We start from the raw sequence: 23,485 nt of genomic DNA, 5'->3' as shown, positions 1-23,485 counted from the left end.
TTGATTTCTGCAACAGCTTTTGTTCCCTGAATTGATGCGCGCCGGGCTTCGGCAGCGCACGCTCTGCATGTTTGATTAAAGTTCATTTGACTTCTCTTGCAGCGAAGCTGGGAGCTGTTTTCCTCCCGTCGGGTAGAACCGAGGCTTTCCCGACGTTTCCCTTTGTGCTGAGCTGCTGCCACCCGTGCAGCCCCAGCGAGCTGCTTCTAATCCTCCCAGGCTGCTTTAATCCCCCAGGTAGACAATACAGCATTCGGTAGCCAGGCGGCTAATAAGATCTGGCATGGAGTGTTTGCAGCGCAGCGTGTGTGCGTGCAGCATTGGCATCTCCTGTGCGTGCCCCCCCGTGCCGTGTGCTGCTGTGGGTGGGACGTTGAGTCTCTCGCTGATCAGGGATTGCAATGGTGGCGCAGTTCATCGTTGAGTAAACTTTGCTTTCGGCTTCATCTGCGCGGCTGTGAGTGCAGTTCCGAGAGGTTCTCAGGGCAAAGAAAAGTGCTGTGATCACAGGAATGGTGTTTTTCATAAGCGTGCACCATTGCTTCGTTCCTTAAACGAGCTTTTCTTGTGATGTAGCGCAGGCGTGAGTTGTTCGACTTCCCCTGGGACCTGGTGGGTTCGTGGCGTGTAAATAGAGCTCAAATAGGTTCCCATTTCCTCCTTTACGATGGGAAGAAAACAGATTGGATTCCACCCTGCCATTGCCATATGTCAGAGGACACGTCAGTTCACCGGCACCCAGACGGAGGATTTACTGACTTGTTCCTTGGCGCTGGCACCCGAGGTTTGCTCTCCATGAATTTATAGGTATCGTTTGTAAGAGGCTTTGTGTGCCGAGCAGCTCTGCCCACGCTTCTCTGCAGAGCCCTGTGTGCCTCCTGGTGCCACCGGTGCCCCAGGCAAGCAGCAGCAGGCGGACATGGAGCGTGCTGCTGGGGAGGCAGAGTGGCACTGCCAGAGCAGCAGGGCTCTGTGTTCCTCCAGAAGCACATCCCAGCTGCCTCTGCCAGGAACCAGAGTCAGGCTTGTGCTCTTTTCCTGGCGTTTCTATTTTCGAACGAGGCACGGATAAAACCCTTCAAGTGTCTCAGATGTCAGCAGTTAATGTCTAGAACAACATCCTCCTTTTGTCTTACAAGTGTTGCGGCGGTGCAGATGTTAGTTACGGCTGGAATTGCTTGTTTGAGGCCCCTGGGAGAGCTTGGATTAAGGGCGTGTCTTTATTAGCGTCACATTGAGCGATGTGAGAGCAGGCTGGGGTGGTGGGGTCTGCTTGCACACCCTGACACGTCTGCTTGCACACCGTGCAGTTCAGCCCTCTCCGTGGGCAGCCCAGGTGCATTGGCTGTGATGCCCATTTCCCAGGGGCTGCTCGGAGTTCCTCCGTCTCCTCTTGCAACTTGAAAGGAGCAGCACCTTCTCCTTTGGAGGCAGAGGGTCGCCGAGAAACGATGGGCTTTCAAAGTAAGAGAAAGGAGATTAAAACCGCACGCTGTGCTTCACCTGGGCACGGTGTCTGCTGCTGAACGGCAGCTGCAGAGCAGGGGGTCCTGGGGGGCTCCGGCAGTGCCAGGCTGGAGGCCTCAACCCTCTGTTCCAGGGGAGGCGGGGGGCTGCAGAAGGCCCTCAGCTGCTTCTGTGCCTCCCTCCCCCCCCCAGCAGCAACCAGCAGTCACTGAAGGTTTTTCTGTTCTATCTAAAGGATTCTTTTCTCTGGCTGAAACGCATCGTGAAGCCTCCTGTAAAAACACGTGTGCACGTATACAGAGCAAGAGGGAAGAGAAGAGCTGACAAGTCAGAATTGCTTGCCCCTCTAACCATATTCCTCCTGTATCTGCAGGGAGAACTAATCACCTTCTATTACTATTGGAAGAAAACCCCTGAAGCAGCAAGTTCTCGAGCCCACCGCAGGCATCGAAGACAGGCTGTGTTTCGGAGAATCAAAACTCGGACTGCTTCCACCCCGGTCAACACTCCCTCCAGGCCCCCCTCCAGCGAATTCTGTAAGTGGAAGCTGAAAGCAATGCATTTATCTTTGTTGAGGTGCAGGGAGAGACGGTAGCACGGTGGTGCTGTACCTTCGAGTGAATATGGCAAGGAAATGGAGTTCAGGCGGCTGCCCTCTGCTGTTCCTGTACCATTATGCTGGAATGTGGTAGGCATCTTTGATCAGCAGTGCTGCGTGTGGTTCTTAAAAGCATCGTGTTAGGATGGAAGCACTGCCCTGGTGCTGGATATCCTTGCTTTCGTGTCGCACTTTCTCCAGGCTTATTACAGTAATGGGAATGAGAAAATGCGAAAGCAGAGAAGTCCTTTCATCCTCACACGGTGACCATTCCATCTGCTTTATCACAACGTGGTGCTGCAGGCAGTGCTCTGTGTCTTCATTTGTCACAGGAGTGCTTTGGCCTTGATTGAAGCAGAAGGGTCTAAAGAAAGAATAATTGCCCAAACCCATGAGATGTGCTGTGCTGTAAGTGGTTATGGTTAGTAATGTGGTTGTGCATTTATAAACGTTTCTGTCAAAGGCTGATGGCATCCTGTGAGCCTGAAGTCGTTCCATGGACTAAACACAGCATGTTTTGTGTGCCTGTTAAAGAAAAGGCAGAATTCTACACAGTGTTATTACTGTGGGGGTAGCAGAGAGTGTGTTAAGTAGGGAAGGACAGGGAACTGTGGGGAGAGTAGCAGTGAGATAGCAAGGGCTGCTAGCTGCTGTGTGCTGACATTGATAGGATTTATGGCCATTGCTGTGCACACAAGAAGTGCAGATCTTGGCTGTACAGCTCAGTCCAAGACAGCTCATGTGAGTTCATGTGGCTGAAAAGGTTGGTCCGTATGGATCTGCCTGCAGGATGAGAGTAAAAATGAGCTTGCTCAAAGGAACCCAAGGTGTAGCCTGGTGTTAGCTGTGCAGTTGGGGTTTAAACACCCATGAGAATTAAGGCAGAAACGGTGGTGGTGCCAGCAGCTGCTGCTGTTAAACAGGGCCCTGTGTTGATTAGGAGTAACGAGTTGATGACAGGTGCCAGTGGCAAGTGCTGTAACACTCTGTAACCTGCATGTATGACAAAATAGCCTCCCAGAACCTTTAGGACATCAGTGTTCTTGCATCAAGGGCTTCTTTTCTAATTAAAGATACGAACAAAAGGTGCCCCACGTCAGAGTGATATCCTCCACAGGGTTTTCTGCTTGTGACAGTTTACGGATCCATTACGTTGTCGGTTCATGGTGAGTGGTGAGAGAAATGCAGTGCTCTCAACAAGGAAGGATTTGGCCGAGAGTTGTTTTAGAAGACAAGGAAGGGTAAAGTTTGTGGTGTCTGCAGATTTTCTGTGGTTTAAGTGGTGCTTTTTAGCTCTCAGCATCGTAGTTAGACGTGTTACATACTGCCTGCAGCAAAGGAAAGTGGTTGGGGCCATGTTCTCTGCTTCTTTGAAATGGGACATTCTTAAGATGTAATGTTGCTACAGGTTGCAACTCAAAGGAGCCTTGGGGTAAGGACTGGGAAGCTAATAGGATCCGCTTTTAAATTTGACCAGGTTCTAGACACAAAGCTCCTTCCTCTGCTAAATTGTGCTGTAGGAACACTGCCTCCCTCGCCAGCACAGTGGTGAGCAACAGCTTAATTGGAAAGGTATCATCTACCAAACCAAAAGTTGTGTGAATTGGACAATTGGATCACTTTGCATGCTCCTGGAATGCCTTTTTTTTTTACATCTATAGATTCACCAGGTCAGGTCTTGGTTAGTTTGCAGAATCTGATACCATGGGCTACCAAGGCAGGGTGGTTGTAGGAGGTCACTGAATTTAAGCACGAACCGTCATTGCTGCTGGTTATTGCAGCCAGGTAGGCAGAAACAAAATCCTGCTGAATTTCTGTTTTTTCCTTCCCCTCTTCTCCTCTTTTTCTTTACTTACCATTAGTGGATTTGAGCTCGGCCAGCGAAGATGACTTTGACAGCGAGGACAGTGAACAGGAGCTGAAGGGCTACGCCTGCCGGCACTGCTTCACAACCAGTACGTGCCTGATCCTTGCTCTGCTTCCCTCCCTCTGCTGCTGCCTTTTGTACACAGGTTCATCCAAGCGTGTGCATGTGTGTGCACAGCTGTTCAGAAAACGTGGGGTTGAATCAGCTAAAACATGCAGCACTCAGAGCCGTGTTGGTAATGACTTATGGCTGCAAATTACTGTTGCTGAGACAGAGGAGAGTCCTGGGAGGTAACCGTTCCTGCAGTAAAATCTGCAAATGTAAACAGAGTTCTTGATGTAATGCGTTTGTGCTCAACAAATCAACACTGAGCAGTGACTGTCCCGTACAGAACTCCTTCATAGGGCGCCAACATGAAGGCTGCCCTGTATTTGGGCACCTGTGTGGCATGGTGGGAGCCCCGTGGTAAGGGAAGGAAATGAGAAGTGCACGGTTCGCTTCTCTTTTAAGAAACCACAGCTGTGGAGAATAATAGCTGCCTGTCACTTCCCAGGTAGAGCAGATGAGACTTCTTCCTTTGTTATTTTCAGAGCTCAAGTTGCTTAGGTAAACAAACATTTTAAATTGAGCACTGAAGAAGCTGTGCACGGGAAGGCAGATGAAGCTTGGAACAGAGCAGAGTTTGGGGAGATTTCACAATTAGCTGCAAGTAGAAAAGCAGATACTTCCGTAGCGATGTGGATTTCCTGGTGGGTTGGGTTGGTTTTTTTTTGGCTTTGTTTTTGTAAGAATGCAGTTCACTTCTGCTGACCGTTGAGCGGATTGTGTATTTCTGAGCTGTTGCTTTCTGTGCCCCAAGCCTCCAAGGATTGGCACCACGGCGGTCGAGAAAACATCTTACTGTGCACGGACTGTCGTATTCACTTCAAAAAGTACGGAGAGCTGCCACCCATTGAGAAGCCCGTAGACCCTCCACCCTTTATGTTTAAGCCTGTCAAAGAGGAAGATGATGGACTTAGTGGCAAGCATAGCATGAGGACAAGGCGGAGTCGAGGCTCGGTAGGCTTCACACTGTTGGTTCCTTCACATTTCTGCTTGTTCTGTAAAAGGGGGAGGTGTTGCTTTAGGTGGTCTAAAATGAGACTTGATTCCCCTGTCCCACCTGTCTGCCTCACATCCAAAAGAGTACTGCACTGCGAGGGAAACAGCAGTAATTACTGGAACCTACTGTGCTGTGGTTCCTTATGGCATAGCAGCAGCACTGTGAAACTGTAAGAGGTTTCAGCAGTTGGACTTGATTGTTTGCATGCCCACAGACATATATATATATACATACACATACATACATATAATTCTTCTAAATGGAACTGTAGGTCTCCAGAGGGAGCATCATGTTCTCATTTCTAGCAGACAGTACTTAAGGTACACCACACTCAGTGTTTTGGTGTGGGCACAGTAAGTGTTTGCCTGACTTTTAAGCTGAGATGAACTTTCAAGGAAGAATTATGAGAAAAGATATATAAGTATTTTTGTTTGTTTCTTCTTTGGAGCTCTTAGCAGGAATGCTCTGTCCATGCCCTTTTTGTAAGGCAGGAAAAAATCAGCTGAACAAATGCTGACTGGGACGATCTTTTATGTCTGTTACACAAATAGATGTCTACACTACGTAGTGGTCGTAAAAAGCAGCCAGCCAGCCCTGATGGTAGAGCCTCACCCATTAACGAAGACATCCGTTCCAGCGGCCGCAACTCTCCCAGTGCTGCCAGCACCTCCAGTAATGACAGCAAAGCAGATTCAGTGAAGAAGTCCACCAAGGTAAAATGCCCCCATCCTTCTTTTGTGTTGGAGCTGGGCACCTGAGGCCTCTTCATCAGCTTAATGGGATGCAGATTGGAGGGGACCGGGGGATCTCTCAGTGACATAGAAATTCCTTCTTGTGTAGCCATGCAAAGCGTTTAATGATGCATCTCACTGATGCTTTATTCCCATGCATACGGACGTGATAAAAGCCATTAAAGTATCCCCACATAACCTTACTGCTCTTGCGATAAACTCATCCTTCATTTTCAGATGCAAATGCAAGCGTTAGGCTCATGGAAGTGATACTGATCAGAAATGCTACCTCCAAGACAAGTAGACAGTTTTGGTTTCTAAGCAGTACTTAATCTTTATTTATAAAGCAATATGAATGTGTAGTAATTGAGACTACTTCCGTTACTGTTTTGCTGTGTGCAATTTACTTGATTTTCAGAGCTAGCTGACACTTTAGTCTGCTTCACTAAGTGCTTTTCCAAGAGAGCACTGACAAAACAAAGGCAGATGAAGAAGGAAGCTTGCATTAAGCACTGTAAATTGAAGAGCAGCAAGTTAAAAATAAGTAGCATTTCAGGCTCTTAGCAGGAGTGCTCCATCCATGCCCTTTCTGTAAGACAGGAAAAAATAAGCTGAGCAAATGCTGACTTGGCTTGGTGTTAAATACTGGAGATCTCAGCTTCTGATAAGTTCTGCTCCATAGGAACCCTTCTCGTGTTCAACACGATAGCACTGACTTGCGTTTCATTTACTTCTGTGTTTGCATCCCTGGTAACTGTTCTCTTCTGCTTCATTTGTGGCAGAAAATAAAAGAAGAGGTGTCTTCTCCTCTGAAGAATTCCAAGAGGCAGCGGGAGAAGGCAGCGTCTGACACAGAGGAGCCCGAAAGGTCCAGTGCCAAAAAATCCAAAACCCAAGTGAGTCCCACAGAGAAAGATTTTCATTGCTGGAAGCAGTTTGGGTGTGGGAGGGAGCTCAGATCCACTAACAAACCCAGAACACAAAACCAATTTAGGCCACAGCAAATTTCAACTTAATCTGTGGCTAGAAAGCAACCCGTATTATAATGTGTTCCGTCTGTTGGAAAACAGTGGAACAACATAGGGGAAGTTCAGGAGCCTGTTTGTTTGTTCTATACTTAGGCAATATAGGAGGAACATGCTTAGTTTATTTCCCCACACACACGCCTCAGTTATTTCTTCTTAATTTGAAGTTTGGCTTTCCCTTTTCATTGACAAGTTAGAACAACACTGGGGTTGTTGTAATCTGATGGTATCTGGGCTGAGCTTTCTCTTCTCCAGGCTGGGCAGCCCCAGCTCTCCTTGCATCTGCTCCAGCCCTGCACTCAGGGCCCCTCATTGGATTCTCCCCGTGTGTCCATCTCTGGTTCTGAGGGGCTCAGGTGCTGTAGTGGCACCGCCTGTGCTGTTTTGTCCCGTGAGATTCAGGGGGTGGTACTGGCACTCCAGCACACGTGCCAGCTGATTCTCTATGGCACACCACATGCAGTTCCTCACGCACACCGGTTGCTCTCCCCTTCTCCTGCAGGAGATCAGCAGGCCAAACTCTCCCTCAGAGGGTGAGGGTGAAGGTGAGAGCTCTGACAGCCGCAGTGTCAATGACGAAGGGAGCAGCGACCCCAAGGACATCGACCAGGATAACCGGAGCACGTCGCCCAGCATCCCCAGCCCTCAAGACAATGAGAGCGACTCAGATTCATCCGCTCAGCAGCAAGTGCTGCAGGCGCAGCCCCAGGTGCTGCAGGCACCCAGCAGCTCCGGCCAGGCTCCTCCTCCCATGCCCCCCATCCCAGCCCAGCTGCCAGCACCGCTGCCGGCAGCCTCGAGTGCTTCCACGGCTCCACCGCAGGTTTCACCACCAGCATCCCAGGCCCCCAGCCAGCCCCAGGCCCCCGCGCCGCCTCCTCCTCATTCCCACATCCAGCAAGCCCCTGCTTTGCACCCGCAGAGACTGCCATCGCCTCACCCGCCCCTGCAGCCTCTGAATGCATCCCAGAGCCAGCCCGCCCCAGCCTCCTCGCAGCCCCACTCGCAGCCTCCGCTGCACACTCAGCCCCAGCCTGCCCCGCACAGCTTGCAGGCACAGCCCCTGCTGCCTCATCCCGTACCCCCCCAGCCGTTCTCGCTCCCCACGCAGTCACCTCAGTCTCAGGTTCCCCTTCAGACGCAAGCGCCGTCTCACTCCCACTCTGCACTGCAGGTGTCTCAGCCCGCCCTGCCGGCCGCAGCCCCTCTGCAGCAGGCCCAGCCTCCGCGGGAGCAGCCGCTGCCCCCTGCGCCCATGGCCATGCCTCACATCAAGCCTCCCCCCACCACCCCCATCCCGCAGCTTCCCACCCCTCCATCCCACAAGCACCCTCCTCATCTCTCCGGCCCTTCTCCGTTCTCGATGAACTCCAACCTGCCTCCGCCGCCGGCTCTAAAACCCCTGAGCTCCCTCTCCACTCACCACCCTCCATCCGCACACCCTCCTCCCCTGCAGCTGATGCCCCAGAGCCAGCCGCTGCAGTCCTCGCAAGCCCAGCCTCCCGTCCTGACCCAGAGTCAGAGCCTTCCCCCATCTGCCTCTCACCCCCCGTCCGGACTCCACCAGGTATCCTCGCAGCCCCCCTTTTCTCAGCATCCCTTTGTCCCCGGAGCCCCACCGTCCATCACCTCTCCTTCGTGCCCCTCCACTTCCACGCCGCCTGCCGTGCCCGGCATCCCTCTTCAGACCTCCATCTCCACATCAGCAGCTTCTAGTGGGAGCGTGCCAGTGGTGACGTCCTGCACGCTGCCACCTATCCAGATCAAAGAGGAGGTCCCCGATGAGGCTGAGGAACCAGAAAGCCCTCCGCCTCCACCACGGAGTCCGTCGCCAGAACCAACCGTGGTGGATACGCCGAGTCATGCCAGCCAGTCCGCCAGGTATGGAGTTGGCAGCAGTGCTTCCTTGGTGCACTTCTCTTCGGCAGGACCCAAAAGCTTCCGTCTCTCTTGCTTGCTGTTACAGTGGAATTGCTTTCCTTTTTGTCAAGAAAAGATTTTGTTAAGGACTTCCCTCTGCTGATGTCCAGACCCTGCATTAAGCAGTGACCGTGTTCCCTTCCACCCTTCCCAAAGATAGCCAAGGGAGATAAGTGAGTCTTCCTGCCTCCCATGCCTGGTTCTTGCAGGAAGGCTTCCTGAGCTGAAGTGGGAATGTTACATGGTAGAGTTCTCCTTTCTCTCCTCATTGTTGTCCTTACGTTGGCGGATCAGTTTTTGTTGAAGCCAACTGAAACGTTGGCTCCTTACACTGTGGAAGAAGACTTCTGAATGCATATTGAGAAATCAGCTTCGGTGAGATGTGAATGTGTTTTGCACGTGCATCGTGTCAGCCCTTGTTTTCATCAGGGCTTTGCTGTTTTTCTCTGTAAAGGTGCTTCTTCAGACAGGGTGTTAGAGGTTGTACTTGTGAGAGGAGTATTGTGCTCTGCTTGTCTGTATTGTCACATGGCACAATGAATTCCTTTCATTCCCTTTCAGGGGAGCAGGTAGTGCTGTTTTAAGTGTACAGTGATAACTTTTCCTCCGTGACATCCAGCTCTTAAACCTCAGGCTTTCACCTTCCCGGAGCTGACCTCTTTCTGTTCTGTTTCCCTCAGGTTCTATAAGCACCTGGACCGTGGCTACAATTCGTGCTCAAGAGCAGATTTGTACTTCATGCCTCTGGCAGGATCCAAACTGGCCAAGAAGAGAGAAGAGGCCATTGAAAAGGCCAAAAGGGAAGCGGAGCAGAAAGCCAGAGAAGAGAGGGAGAGAGAGAAGGAAAAAGAGAAGGAAAGAGAGAGGGAACGTGAGCGTGAAAGAGAAGCAGAAAGAGCTGCGGTAGGTTTATTTGTAGCTAAAAGCTGCTTAAGGGGGCTGGCGTGGATAGTGACTGCAGAGTGCACGTCCCCACAGGTGCCCGAATACACGTGCATCCACGTCTTTGTGGATGTGGGAGCTGTGTGTTAAGTGAAGGCCGACCAGCTCCGAGCGTTCCCAGCCTGCCTGTCACTTTCTACTCTAAAGGAAGTGGAGAGTTTCTGTTCCCGGCCTCTAATTGTGTGTGGGAAGCCAGTGCAGCTGGGGATAACTGGGCCAAGTGTTTACATTGCTTGCAGTAGAAGCTCAGATATGGGAAACACTCTGTAGGTGTAGATACAACGAATTGCTTTGTGTAACTTCCACTGCCTTTGCAGTGCAGGCACAAAGTCTCTGTCTGCTGAGAAAGGGTCGTGAAGGCTTTAAATCTGAAGGCACCTTGATTAAAGACACATAGCTGCTTTATTTTTTTATGACGGGAAGACCCAAACTCCAGTCTCACTGTAGCAAGTCGGCACGATGAATCCTTCATTTGTTTGGTTTCGGTAACCTGTAGGAAAGGAACGACGGCCTTTGGGCCCATAGAACGGGCAGGTTGTTAATGCATTAATGGAGGAGGGAGGTGTGTGCCAGCGTCGGTAAGCCAAACGAGTTGAACTCAAACACCTCTTCCCCCATCTGTGCAGCAGAAGGTATCCAGCTCCTCCCACGAAGGCCGCCTCGGGGAGTCGCAGCTCAGCGGGCCGGCACACATGAGGCCTTCGTTTGAGCCCCCGCCGACGACCATCGCTGCCGTCCCGCCCTACATCGGCCCGGACACACCTGCCCTGCGGACGCTGAGCGAGTACGCCCGTCCTCACGTCATGTCTCCAACGAACCGGAACCATCCCTTCTTCGTCCCCCTGAACCCCACCGACCCGCTCCTGGCCTACCACATGCCCGGCCTCTACAACGTGGACCCCACCATCCGGGAACGGGAGCTGCGGGAGCGGGAGATCCGGGAGCGAGAGATCCGGGAGAGGGAGCTGAGGGAGAGGATGAAGCCCGGCTTCGAGGTGAAGCCCCCGGAGCTCGACGCGCTGCACCCGGCCACGAACCCCATGGAGCATTTTGCCAGGCACGGCGCACTGACTATTCCCCCAACGGCAGGACCTCACCCGTTCGCTTCCTTCCACCCGGGTTTGAACCCGCTGGAAAGAGAGAGACTCGCGCTGGCAGGCCCGCAGTTACGGCCTGAAATGAGCTACCCTGACAGACTGGCAGCTGAGAGGATACACGCGGAGCGGATGGCATCGCTGACAAACGACCCGTTGGCACGGCTCCAGATGTTCAACGTCACGCCCCACCATCACCAACACTCGCACATACATTCGCATTTACACCTCCATCAGCAGGATCCCCTCCATCAAGGTGAGCCCGGGAGATGGCTGGGAGGTTTGCTTGGAACCTCAGCCCGAAACAGGCATCTGGCACCTGGAGTTAGGAGCCCTTGGTTTTCCTGGATGTAACCTGGCTTTTGAGCAGTTAACATTGCAGGATCTGAAATGCAAACCGTTATTTTATTATGGAAGGGCAGTAATAAAGTCGATGCTACTGACAGTACAGTGATCATAGAATCACAGAATGGCCTGGGTTGAAAGGGACCACAATGCTCATCCAGTTCCAACCCCCTGCTATGTGCAGGGTCGCCAACCAGCAGCCCAGGCTGCCCAGAGCCACATCCAGCCTGGCCTTGAATGCCTGCAGGAATGGGGCATCCACAGCCTCCTTGGGCAACCTGTGAACAGTGATGTCCATTTAGACTCTGCACTGTCACTGTGAGAGGTATTTAGGAGCTTTTAAGAAAGCAGCAAGGAGAACTTGATCTCTTTGTGGTGCCAACCACGTGGCTTTAGTTGAGCTGAACTTCCCTGTCACAATTCTCTTAAGGCATATCTAAATGGATGGGTTGGCATCTTTCTAGTTACAGTGTATTCTTACATATGGAAAAGTTTTTCCCAAGGTATTCAGAATGAATTGGTGCCTTGTTCGTTTCTAAAGTAAGCTGCACAGTTGCTCCTCTGAGCGTGTCGTGAGTCTGGCACTAAGCAGAATCTTTCTGGTAGTAGACCAGAGAGAACATTGCAAGCAAGGCACCAGGTGCAGGAGCAGCCAAGAAAGGAAAGCGAGAGAAGTCCAAGTACTGACAGTGCAGCTCCTGGTGCTCCTGGGTACAAATGTACTGTTTGTGCAAGCAAATATAGCATACTTTGCCTTGGAGCATATGCATTAAACATGGCTTCCTTCCCTTCTTTTTGAGTAGGGGAAGAATTTGAATGCTGTTGCAGGAGCCAGTTTGTGTAGCAAGAAATCAGCAGTGTCTTGTGAGATTAAGAGGTGAGAGTGTTTCAGGTAGGAGACGATAGCACTGAGGGTCAGCATTTCTAAAGCTGTGGCCGTTGCTCGAGATTGCACAAATGATGGGCTGGCTCAGTTTCAGGCAGGTTTTTGATAGCCCCTTGGTAGCAGAAGGAGTTTGTCATAGATGGTGTCTGTGCAAGGATGCTGCTGTCAGGTAAGTCGTTCAGCCTCTGTGCAGGTAAGTCTGGGTGCTGTCCTGTTACTTACAGTGGCACAATTCAGTGGAAGGTGGAGCAAGTGGCTGAGAAGTAGGGACTGAAGAGCAGGTTTACGGTGTTCAGAGACAGGCAGCTTAAGGTGTTTGCTCAATAACAGTGCACTCTGAACTGGAGAAAGGTAATTATGTTAGCAATCTAAATATGTATCTACGTATACACGGGAGAGAAATTGCAATATCAAAGAAAGGTAAGAGCAGACATTCTTTTAAGTCCTCAGTATGGAGCAGATTTCACTTTCTCAGTTCACCTGCACTGGTGTGAGCAGGGCTGGTCAGCATGAAGGCTCTGCTGCAGTGCAGGTGGGGATGATGGAGGGAAAGCCTGGGTGGTTTTGTTACTTTATTTTTTTGTCACTTGGTGGATTTCTTGTTCTTGTAGAAATTGAAAGCCTCGAGTTGTTGCTTTAACAATTAAGACTGTTTGGCAAGCAGATGTCACTTCAAACACTTGAAGATAGAAAAGTGGGTTTCAAATTGGATGGAGCTAAGCTCCCGGTAATTACACGCCAATTAGGCCAAATGCCGATCCAGCTCAAGTGGTAACAGGGCTTTTGATCTCCCAGCAGTGAGCGATGCTTCCCCAAGCAGTTGATTGCTTTCTTTCTTTCCTTCTTCTAAAGGTTCCGCAGGACCTGTTCACCCGCTGGTGGATCCCTTAGCAGCTGGACCCCATTTGGCGCGCTTCCCCTACCCACCTGGGACCATCCCCAACCCATTGCTAGGACAGCCACCTCATGAGCATGAAATGCTCCGACATCCAGTCTTTGGTGAGAGCACTTTATGGTCCTTGTTGGAGGCTGCCCTTTGATCTGAGCTGTCAGCTTTTCTTCTGGGTTGGAGCGTTTCCTGGGAGGTGTGGCAGTGGGGTTGAGCTGTAACTTCAGTTCCAACTGAAGCTGGTTTTTATTTGCCTTGTTTTGTTTGCTGTCTCGGCTTTAGGGGAGGTTGGAAAAGAAGGGGAAAAAAGGGCTTTGTGAGGCAGCTCTCTGTGGACCTCACAGCAAAAGAGTGTACGAGTGCACAACTCTGTGTTGTAGGTACCCCTTACCCTCGGGATCTGCCTGGTGCCATTCCACCTCCGATGTCCGCAGCCCACCAGCTGCAGGCCATGCACGCCCAGTCAGCAGAGCTGCAGAGACTGGCAATGGAGCAGCAGTGGTTGCACGGGCATCCTCACATGCATGGTGGTCATCTACCAAGTCAGGAAGATTATTACAGGTGAGAGGTGCCACTGGGGCTTGTGGACACCCAGGGGTTCTTTCATCTTTCTGCATGTTCCATCTGTTTTTTCTTGTGAATGAATGCCTTTCTCCATGTGGGTTGAGATATTGGACTGATGCACTTAGAGAGGTTGGTGAAGCTGCCCTTAAACCTAATTAGGGCCCTTAAACCTAATTAGGGCGTTGATGATAGGGCAGATTGAAAGCTGGGCCCGCATTGTTGGCACGAGGCTTGAGTGAATCGAGTCATGCCTTGCAGGGTTACCTCCATCTGGGCTTCTTAGTGTCATTCTTGTTCTGATTGCTGCTTCTGCATTGCCTTGTCTTCCTTGAGAGCAGTGCAGGAGGAAGGTGGGTGAGAGCTTTATGAACGAGAAGCGATAAGGAGTTCCATAAAACAGTGAATCTTAAGAAATGACTAAAGGGAAAAGGAGAGTGAGTGTGTGAGTAATGTAAATCCTGAATTAACAGCTGAGAGCGCCCAGGCGAACTGTGCCAGCCCCATCTCCCCACAGTGCTGCACAGTGTTGGTAGTGGAGTGGTTCTCTTCTCAGCCTGCCTTGTCTCACAGCACCTTATTTCCTCTTGGGCAATGGCCACTGAATGATATGTCAGCTGGGAAGAAGCCTTCAGCACCTAGCAAAGGTCATTCCACGTGTCTGCAGGTAGCAAGGCTGTGTAAGAAGCAGCATATTAAATACCTGCCTCGCACTGCTTCGCTCTGATGTTTCTGTACTTGCTCCTGCTATCCAAAATCTCCTGCTGGCCTTATGCCACGAGGGCAGCTGGTCTGCCTGGAGCTGAGTGACATTTCACTTGCAACTGGAGATCAAGCTGACGCTTGATGAGCTGGCACGAGTGATCTCAGTCACTTGTAAGGAGCGAAAGGTCATCGCTTCCTCCCACAGCAGACGGCGTTATCGCTGCTGCTACAGCGGTTCTCATTTAGAGCTGGGAGCTCAGAAGGCCATCGTGCAGCCTCTGTTCCCTTCAGGGCGCCCAGGTGAGGCTGGCAGGAAGGCATGCTGTCACTGCAGCGTGGTGACACCTCCTTGGTTTGTTAAAACGAGTTTTCTTTCTCTTTCAGTCGGCTGAAGAAAGAAGGCGACAAACAGTTGTAATAAATTATTTATTTGTAATGCTGGCTATGGAAACCCCAGTCCTTGGGAAGGAGTGGAACATTTTTACATACAATAAGAGCTACAAAAGGAAAAGAATATCTTATAAAGATTTCTTTATATATTTAAAACAGAAGCGACCACCCAACAAGTAGAGACTTATCAGCATAGCGTTCATTTGTAGAGAAGATTTCTCAAGACTGGTGTGGGTCTCCCTGCATGACAACGTATTCAGAAGCCTATTGAAGATACAGGACTGCGTGGAGTATTCAGAGAACTTCCTGCAACCTTGGTTTTTTTTTCTTCCTAGTTTGTTTTTGAGTAGGTGCTAGGATCGGGTTCACAACACGAGTCACTGTGCGTGAAGGGACACTCAGTGCATCTATAGCTACTGCAGGAAAAAGCAAGGATTGCAAGTAGGTGACATAACAAGCTCTGAATCCAAGTGCTATAATAATAATAATAATAATAATAAAAAAATCTACTTTTATTTTAATACATTGTAGGAAATCTTCATAATTTTCAAGAGAGCTCAGTTCTGCAGCATGGCTTTTTAAGTCTGTAAATAACTTTTTTGGGTAGAGGGGAGAAACGAAACAAAAGGAAACTCCAGAAACGTTTATGTTGATTTTCAGTAACATCACACGTTGTGAATTCCTACCTGGTATTGACAGAATACAGAGTTGATTTTTTAATAAAAAAAAAATATATATAGTTATCCCTTTAATTAAAGGGAACAATGGGTATCAATAATTTCAAATGGGTAAAAGCTTGAAATTTGGCTTGTTATCAACAATAAGCATTAAAGGGAGATGCAGGGATAATGTTGCAAACGACTGTTTCTGTTCTTGGTTTTTGTTTCTTCTGTTAGTGTGACATCTCTGTTCTGCAGCTGATTTCTGTTGAGTTGGGTTTCTCAGCAGTGCAGGTGTCCCTTGGAGCTCACTGACCCTACTTCAGGGGTTCGTCTTCAGCATGGCCATCATACACCTCTTTCCTTTTACCTTTTGCAGCTGAAATCTAACGCCCCTGGCTGTAGGCTATCCCTGACGGGATAACCAAAGAGTTCAAAGAAAGAACCCATTCTGAAATCTCTATTTTCAAATGCTCCATGGCTCAAAGCAGTGCAGCCAGAACTTCATACCGTGCATCCTTTTGGAGGTTTGCTCTCCCTGGCCTCTTGTGTTTGATGCATTTTTGAGTAAGGAGGACCGGACAACTCAGTGTTCTTAAAGCTGTTTTGCAAAGAGCAGTCTGCATTTCGCTGGGACTGTTTGAATTCTGTTTTTATAAGCAAAAACTTTTTAGCTGCCGCAGACGTTCTGTATCTCAGGAACTTACTGGTTTGGGCTTCAAATAATACATGGACAGTAATATTTACTGCCTCCAACACGACAGGTCCGTGCAGAACTCCTGTTGGTAGTTCCCTCGTGGGCAGTGAGAGGAGAGGAGCACGCAGGAGGCCAGGGAGCATCATTTTAGAGACAGCTCTGCTTGCTGCCCAGGCAGAAAGGTTTTATGTGTTGTTACTGTTCGGCCATACGTTTGGTTGGTTTGGTTTTTTGGTTGTTCTCTTTATTTTATTTTTTTTTGCCAGGGCAGAGGGTGGTGCAACCAATGGACATCTGAACCTGCTGGCCATCTGCTTCCCCATGTCCTCTCTCCACTCATGAGCACTCTCTCTCTGCCGTCGTAGACTGTTATAAATGTGATGGTTGTGTCATAGGACTGTACTGAGCCACGTGCGCTGAAGCTGTGGTTAATGACACGTTGTGATGGAAGGCATGCACAGTGCTTGACCCACCGCATGGGGCTCAAACCAACCTCAGCATCAGTGCCCAGAGGTGAACGTTACTGTAACACCCACTGACAAATTCAAACGTTGCACCGGGGTATTCTAGGCCCACTTAGAGCAAGAATATAAGGGAGAGAGAGGAGGCTGATTTCAGTTGCTGACCTTTTGTGTCCTCTGTTGCAGATTTCACAATGCTAAGGAACTGCAGTAGCATTTAATCAGTTCCATGCCCTGTGCACGAGCTCTGGAGATGTTAGCAGGAGCAGCCAGTGCTGGCATGTGGAGGCTGTGAGGTCAGTGTGGCACCCAGCATGCTGGGCTTCCTTTGGGCACTGCTTGGCTGGCATCTGAAAGCGAATTACTCCTTTCTTCTGAGTAACGCTTTCACCTTTTGCTTTCGACTTTGTTTTTAGACAAACACCAATATTTTGTGGGGGTTTTTTGTGCCCATCACTCAGCAAAAAAAGCACTGACACTTCCACGTGAGACCTGTGGTTAACTACAGCTTTACTCGCAGTGGCTCTCGAAGCCATCCTGGTGTTGGATGCCCCGTTCAAACAGCCCAGACCTCCTGGTTTTCTTTCAGAAATCCCTCTTTTGTTCTTCCTCGGTTTGGAAAGGTTTCAGTTTTCCGTTTTGCTTTGTGTTTTTGAAGCCTCTCTTGTTCTGTGTCGTCATGGTTGAGCTTGTTTCACCGCACCGTTACAGCAGAGTGTACATTCTGACTGCTACGTTTATATATATCTTGAAGCTTAATGTATATATGAGTAGTTTGCCATGGGATAACACAGTGTAAACAGAGTAGAAACCCAGAAATCGTGACTTCTGTGTTCTCTCCATTTGAGTATTTTGTAATTTTTTTGAGATATTTGTGGACATAAATAAAACCGAGCTACACTACAGCAGCCAGGTTCTGCCTGCAGGCCCGCTGTGTCTGTTGATTGCAACGGGGAGGAGAGGGCCGTTCCCATCTGGAGGAACGCGGGACGGCCGCTCTCTGTTTCGAGGCTCGTCTCACCTCACCTCGTCCTCACCTTTACTTTGCCCCCCTGGAGACGGCCTCGTTCCTATGCGGCACACGCAGCAGCTCCGGCCCGCCCAGCGCTGCTGTGTGCCGTGCGGGGCGGGGAGGCGCACTGGAAGGAACGGATGGAGGGGCTGCTCGGGCTGCTGTGACCTCAGGGAGCCGCCGTGTGCCACGGGAGCGCATTGCAGCCGCGCTGTGAGCACGAGGAGGTGAAGGGAAGGGCGGGGAAGACGCTCGGGCTGCGTCAGGCGGGGAAGAGCGGGAAGGCGGGGCGGTGCCTCAGTTGCGCTCTCCTTCAGGGCGGGGAAGGCCGCGTGCTGTCGTTGCCCGTTTTGGGTGTGAAACGGAACGGAAAGCCCAGGTCCAGTGACTCGCGAAGACGGGGAACGTTCACGTTGGGTTAATAGGACGGTATATATACGCAAGGAGCGGAGTCTTTTCGTGCCTCTTTGTTTTCTGAGCGGCGGTGCTTCGTGCCGGTGGAGCCTTGGAGCGCGGGGCTGCTGAGGGGCGTTGCGGAGCGATGGAGGAGAGGAGCGGCCGGGGAGCAGCGGGCGCGAGCCGCTCAGCAGCGCCACCTGGCGGCACGGGCGGGAACTACCAGGCGTGGTGCTCTCGCGAGCGCCGCCTCGCGGCACGGGCGGGAATCGGCGCGCGCACGCGCTCGCGAGCGCCACCTGGAGGCCGCGCTGAGGAGGGCCTGGAACGTTCTAGAGCGGGAGGGCGGGCCGGAGCCGCGCCGCGCCGCCATGCGGACCGCCGGGCTGCGGGGAAACCGCGGCGTGAGGCCTCTTTCCCTGAGCGTGGCTGCGCTGCCTCCTTGCGGAGAGGAATGCGGCACCGCCGGGAGCCCGGGCAGCGCCCCTGAGGCAGCCGACGACCCCGCGGTGCTGTGATGGACCCTCACGGACGGCCCCGCTCCTGCAGCGCCAGCAGGTGAGCCGGGCGTCCTGTGGGGGAGGGAGGCTGAAAGCACGGCGGGCTTCGCTGTGAGCGCGCACGGCTTTGCGGTTAACGGAGTGGCTTTTCGTCGCGCCAGAGCACAACCCAGCTGTCTTAGTGTGGGGCTTAAGAATGGGTCTTGCTGCTGTGGGCACCATTGTTGGGTCTGTGGCGCTCCTGGGTGCCGCTGTGCAGTGTGGCAATGTCGGCACAAGGATCTGCAGGCCGCTGGTTTGGCTCGCAGCGCTGTGTCCCGCAGTGGTGGGTGTGGGAAGGAGCCGTGTGATGGCAGTGCTGCATCTCACATGGCACGGGGTTTTGGTGGAACAGACCGCGAATCCGACCCGCGAGGTGCACGTCTGCCATCCCAGCCGGTTGGGATGGAACTTAATGGCAAAGCGCAGGCGATTGAGTGGCAACGGGGCTGGTAGTGCTGCTGAATGTGTGCCATCAGAACGTGCGGCCGCAGCTTCGTATCTACCCAGGAGGTCTCTGTGTTGTTGCAAATGTTCCTCGAGCTGTTGGTGGGGAGGTAGGAAACATAAAGGTATCCGGGGGTCACAGCTTGGAGCTGTCGCTGAGGAGATAGAAGGGCCCAGCGCTGTGTGTTGGACTGGGGGTGCTCCCTGTGTGTGAGGAAGGGGCTGAGCTGGAGGAGCACACGGGAGGCTGGAGAGCATCAGAGCTACGCCGGCTGCACTGTGAAGGGCCTCTCTTGGCTCCGTGTGCAGATCCCTGCCGTAAGCTGTGCCCGTGTGCCCGGACAGCCTTGCTCGGCAGGGCTCAGCTCAGCTCTCGGTTCTCAAAGGTGCTCATTCCATGGGGGGAGCAGAAGCATCTTCACAACTGCTGCCGCAGTTTTTGCACCCTGTGAGTGTCTCCTGGTACAAAACGGACAGGGTTTGTAAAGCATTTTAAGTACCAACTCATGTAGATGACAGCATTTAATAATCCCAACCCATCACTCGCCTTCCCTTCACTTTGGAAGCACTGGGCTTGCTCTGTTCCTCGCTCCCTTTCTTTGGCTCTGCAGAAGGATGTGTTGGACCTGGAAGGTTTGTAATCTTTTTCTGTCCTCCTCCATCCATCAGGGTGCTGCATTGAGGCCTGCCCAGCGCTGAGGTTTATTGCAGGTGGTACTGATTACCCAGCTGAAAATAATGCTTTTTCTTCCCTGTTCTGGTGGTTCGGTTTCCAATTGTTGTAACAGCTGTGCTGGACTGATGGCGGGATATGTATTCCTTTCTGATAGATGAAGCAGTAAAGCCTAATTGTATTGGTTATTCTTGCAGCTGTTGCTTTTACTCGTTTAAGCATTGCGTGGTGCTGGAGCATGGCAGGATCCCAGTGTGAAGGAGCCTCTCAATGCCAGCACCACTGCCTGCTGGTGGTCACTGCTGGGGGCTGTGGTGTTCTGCAGTGTGCATTGCCAGCAAAGGGAGGGAGCCATTCTCAGCCTGGACATCAAACCCTGCTGCACCCAGTGGGGCGTTGGGGCAGTTGGTGCTCTTGTGTCGCTGTTGGGCATTGCTTTGCTGGACATGCTGTGACTTCAGAGCTCACTGTGCTTGCAGTGGTGCTCACAGGGGTATTTTCCTTTGTTGTCCTTCTGTGCTGCTTACAGCAGAGCTCCTGGTTTCACTGATTGCTTCTGCAGACAAACCTGGGGGCAGGAGCTGTTGGGAACACCGACAGAAACACCTTCATCTAAATGTAAATGTTGGTTCACTGCCTGTCAGAAGTGGCTACGAGGTAATGCTCCCAATCAATTCATCCCCATCAAGAAATGGTCTTTTATATGCTTATTGCCAACATATTGTTCTGGGGTAATTGGCCACATTTGTTTTGTAAGCAGGTGCCTCTGCTGGAATGAGAAACAGGAGAAGGGGAAAACGGTGTGAGGCTGCAGTGTGGAGTGGGCACAGCTCTTGGGTTTGGTTTTGGGTGACTTCCTTTTGCAGAACCCACAGCAGGAGAGAGGACCAGTCCATGGCCCCGGGCCTCCTGTGGAGCCCACTGACAGATGCATCTGTCCCATAGGGCTTGCATCAGTGGTTCCCCCAATCTGTGCAGGCTCTGTTTGGTTCTGCCACACATCCCAGCCACGTTGTGCTTTCCCTGTGGATCAAACAGAGGGAAAGAGACGGACTCACCCTAAATGCTGGTTCCTGTTTCCCAGCTGTGGCTGCCAGGGTGGTGTTCTCCACCTGATGGCAGCAGATGCTCAGGAAAGGACTGCAGCCCTCTCCACCCATGGGCTGCTGCCAGGAGGAGCCGGGGGTCTCACAGCAGTCTGTCAGAAAGAATTGCTTAAAGTAAATTAATGACAGTTGTAATTAGCTGTGTTTTACAGTATCTCTAATTATCGGTGGCAAACTCTTGGGGGTTGGAGCGGAGCGTTGGCTGTGCTGGGAATGACAGCTGTGTTTTGTCAGTGCTGCAGAGAGCACCCTGTGCTGGAGCATGAGCACAGAGCGGCCACGGGTGATGCAGAGGGAACCAGCAGCCAGAAGCTGTGGCTGTGAATGCACTGTGTGTATGTATGTGTGTGCTGAATTGGTGTGTGGTGCCCCTTGTGCATGCAGATCTGCCAGCAACATCGGGTTCAGTCTTGATGTTGAATCTAAGCAATGAGGTGCCTTTTCTTTTTGCCCCATTTGGTTGCCCTGCTTATTCAGGCTAAACGTGGTGCTCATTTTGCTGGTGTTTGGTGCTGGGTTGTCTGCAGGCTCCGTCCCCAGGGCTGGGAGTGCTGCTGCAACTGCTTGGGGCCTTCCCTGGGGAGCTGAGCACCGACCCTTTGCAGTCAGTGTTGGAATGGGGGGAGGAAATCCATAGCAGAGCCTGCTTCGAGTTGCCTCCTCTGTGATTGTATATGGGGCTGGGCAGCCTGTCCTCATCTTGAGCAGTGAATGAGAGCTGGCTGCTGTTAATCCTGTTCAGAGACTGAGTTTGCTAAGTTAAACGTGATGTTAATTCTGCTTGCTGATTCCTGGACTCGTGGGGTAAAATGCATCCATTCAGGTGGTGTCTTTGGGCAGTCTGTATGGATGCTGAATGCTCGCTGTGAATTGCAAAGCACGTCTGTGTTCTGTCTGCATCCATGTGCACATGAGCTCTGGGGAGACACCCACTCCAGTGAGCAGCCCCTGGAGAGGGAGCTCACTTGTGAGTGCTGGGATGCAATAAATAAGTTATTAGCTGGAGGGGGGGGGAGTCAGGAGGGACAAATGGGGCTGCACAAAAGCTTTCTAAGAAAGGGGAGCCCACGGGAAGAGGAGAGACTTGGAAGCACACACCGTGCTGTGCAGCGCTCACTGACTGCCCCATGGAGTTGCTGGCATTCAGTCCCGTGCACATCTCCGTGCTTCTCTTTGTTCACTGGCAAGGCAAGATGTGAGGATGCTCCAAAATACACGGTTTGATGAAAGCAAATTTCTCAGTGGGAAGACATGGAGGTGCGGCAGCATCATCGTGTGCGGCTGGTTGGGGGCGGTGTGAGCTCTCATACAGACTGGTTCCATGGAGCACCTTAAAGGAGAGCCGCTAGGTGGGGCAAAGCAAGGTCACACGAGTCCTCCGAGGGCAGAAGAGCAGTTAGAAACTCATTTTGGTTCTTAACGGGAAGGCAGCGAAGCGACTAAAAAGTGGGTGTGATGTGTTGAGATAATCTAATAGGAGTAGGGACCCTGGAGGCAGAAGGGGCCACGTTTAAAACCGCCAGCAGCCATTGCAAAGCCTTACGAAGAGCAGCAGGAAGGGGGAATCATCAGAAGGAGAATCATCCTTCAGTCCCAGAAGGAGCGCGGTTCAGTGCAGCAGCGGGCGGTGTGCTGGTGTGTGAGGCGGGGTGTCCAACACCCGGCGGCTGGGGAAGGTGGTGGCCCTCCTTGCTGGAGTGGGGCACGTTGGTGCTCTGCATTGCGCTGTGACTTCTGAGCACTCGTGTTCCTTAGGAAGGAATTCATTGTCACTGGGGCACGCGTACACCTGCATGCACACAGATGCAAATCCTTAATGTCTGTTTATAAGGGCAAATAGAAACATACCAAGGGAGGCGTAAGAGCTGCCGGGTGGAGGAGCAGGAGCTGGGGGGGTGAGGAGCTGCTCCAGGGCTGCAGCAGGAGGCAGCAGAGACACCCAGAGCAGCGAGCGCCGGCACGTCTGGGCTTCCAGGCACTGCTCTGATGGTGGCATGACGGAAATGGGACAGAAGTTCAGTATTACCGCTGGCTGAGCACAGGATAATGAGGGCACAGACAGCCGTGGCTGGGCTCATTAGCCATTCCGCTGCCCAATTAGGCTAGGAGCTAATTGCTCATTAACGAGCCCGGACCTGCTGAGGCAGCTGGGCTTCCCTAGAAGTCATGGCTGGAGCCGCAGCGGAGAGCGGGTAGAACAGAGGCACGGTTTGAAGCCAAGGGAATGGAGAAACTGCTGCTGAGGAAGGGCTGAACGGCCTCTGCTGCTGCTCCCCGGGGACAGCGGTTCGATCCCTGGCACCGCTGCTGCCTGAAAGGCACGGCAATTAGCCTGGCATCCTGCAGCCCCGCGGCTAATGAACGGACAGGGAGCAGTGGCGGAGATGCAGAGGAGCTGAAGGTGGAGCCTTATTCTGACCTGCGTTTTCCTGCTGAGCATCCTCTGGAGAGAAGCTGAGCTGCTGGCTGGGAGGTGTGGTGGTCGGAAGCACAGCAATCACAGCGCAGGGTCAGCAGTGGGACCGCAGGGAAAGCAGTCGTGGTGCTGTGCTGGAGCAGCCCCAGCAGTGCCTCCTGGAGAGGAGCTGGAAGCAGTGCCATGCTGCTACCTGTGCACATCAGCTGCCCTGTAACCCAGGCCAGTATTTAGTTACTAGCTGGGCACTGTGGTGTCAGGGGGTCCAGGTCCCACCGTGCTGGTGGCACAGCATCCCTCCCCTCTGTCTGCATACCCGTAGGTTTTCCATTCACCGCGCACTACGTGCGATGGGGCTGGAATGAGAGCAGCAATGGGGTGAAGGCACCACCGTCCTATTTTAGCCTGCAGACTGTCTGTCTGTAAGGGAAGCAGAGCAGTGCTGGTCTGGGCTTCACACTGCGTGTCTCCTGGAGCAGCCCTGCGCCTGCTGTGGGAAGAGGTGGCGGCAGAATGGGGTGCAGTGGGGAGGGAAGGAATGCGTTTCTCATTATAAG

At 52.0% G+C, this 23,485-nt stretch overlaps 2 protein-coding genes across 12 annotated transcripts in view; both read left to right on the top strand.

Annotated features, from left to right (window-relative positions):
• RERE (arginine-glutamic acid dipeptide repeats) overlaps positions 1-17,247 on the top strand; it is a 168,116-nt gene extending 150,869 nt beyond the window's left edge. For 10 of the 11 annotated variants that reach the window (XM_015297140.4, XM_046903256.1, XM_040651326.2 and 7 more), the window contains 11 exons: positions 1,841-2,003; positions 3,928-4,020; positions 4,792-4,991; positions 5,586-5,747; positions 6,548-6,661; positions 7,293-8,671; positions 9,391-9,613; positions 10,279-11,002; positions 12,830-12,976; positions 13,247-13,427; positions 14,517-17,247. In XM_015297140.4, coding sequence (XP_015152626.1) covers positions 1,841-2,003; positions 3,928-4,020; positions 4,792-4,991; positions 5,586-5,747; positions 6,548-6,661; positions 7,293-8,671; positions 9,391-9,613; positions 10,279-11,002; positions 12,830-12,976; positions 13,247-13,427; positions 14,517-14,550 — 3,420 coding nt within the window. In that variant the 3' untranslated portion in view covers positions 14,551-17,247. The remainder of the gene's footprint in view (positions 1-1,840; positions 2,004-3,927; positions 4,021-4,791; positions 4,992-5,585; positions 5,748-6,547; positions 6,662-7,292; positions 8,672-9,390; positions 9,614-10,278; positions 11,003-12,829; positions 12,977-13,246; positions 13,428-14,516) is intronic. The other variant, XM_046903258.1, reaches the window with a different exon arrangement.
• Positions 17,248-18,086: 839 nt separating this feature from the next.
• The window catches only part of SAMD11 (sterile alpha motif domain containing 11), a 117,152-nt gene continuing 111,753 nt past the window's right edge, over positions 18,087-23,485 (top strand). The window contains exon 1 of the mRNA XM_046903139.1: positions 18,087-18,305. The gene's annotated coding sequence lies outside the window, so the exon portion shown is untranslated. The remainder of the gene's footprint in view (positions 18,306-23,485) is intronic.

This window comes from Gallus gallus, chromosome 21 (assembly GCF_016699485.2).
Source record: "Gallus gallus isolate bGalGal1 chromosome 21, bGalGal1.mat.broiler.GRCg7b, whole genome shotgun sequence".
Taxonomy (NCBI): domain Eukaryota; kingdom Metazoa; phylum Chordata; class Aves; order Galliformes; family Phasianidae; genus Gallus; species Gallus gallus.
Note: the sequence above shows the minus strand (reverse complement) of the source record. Positions and strands in the feature narration are given on the sequence as shown.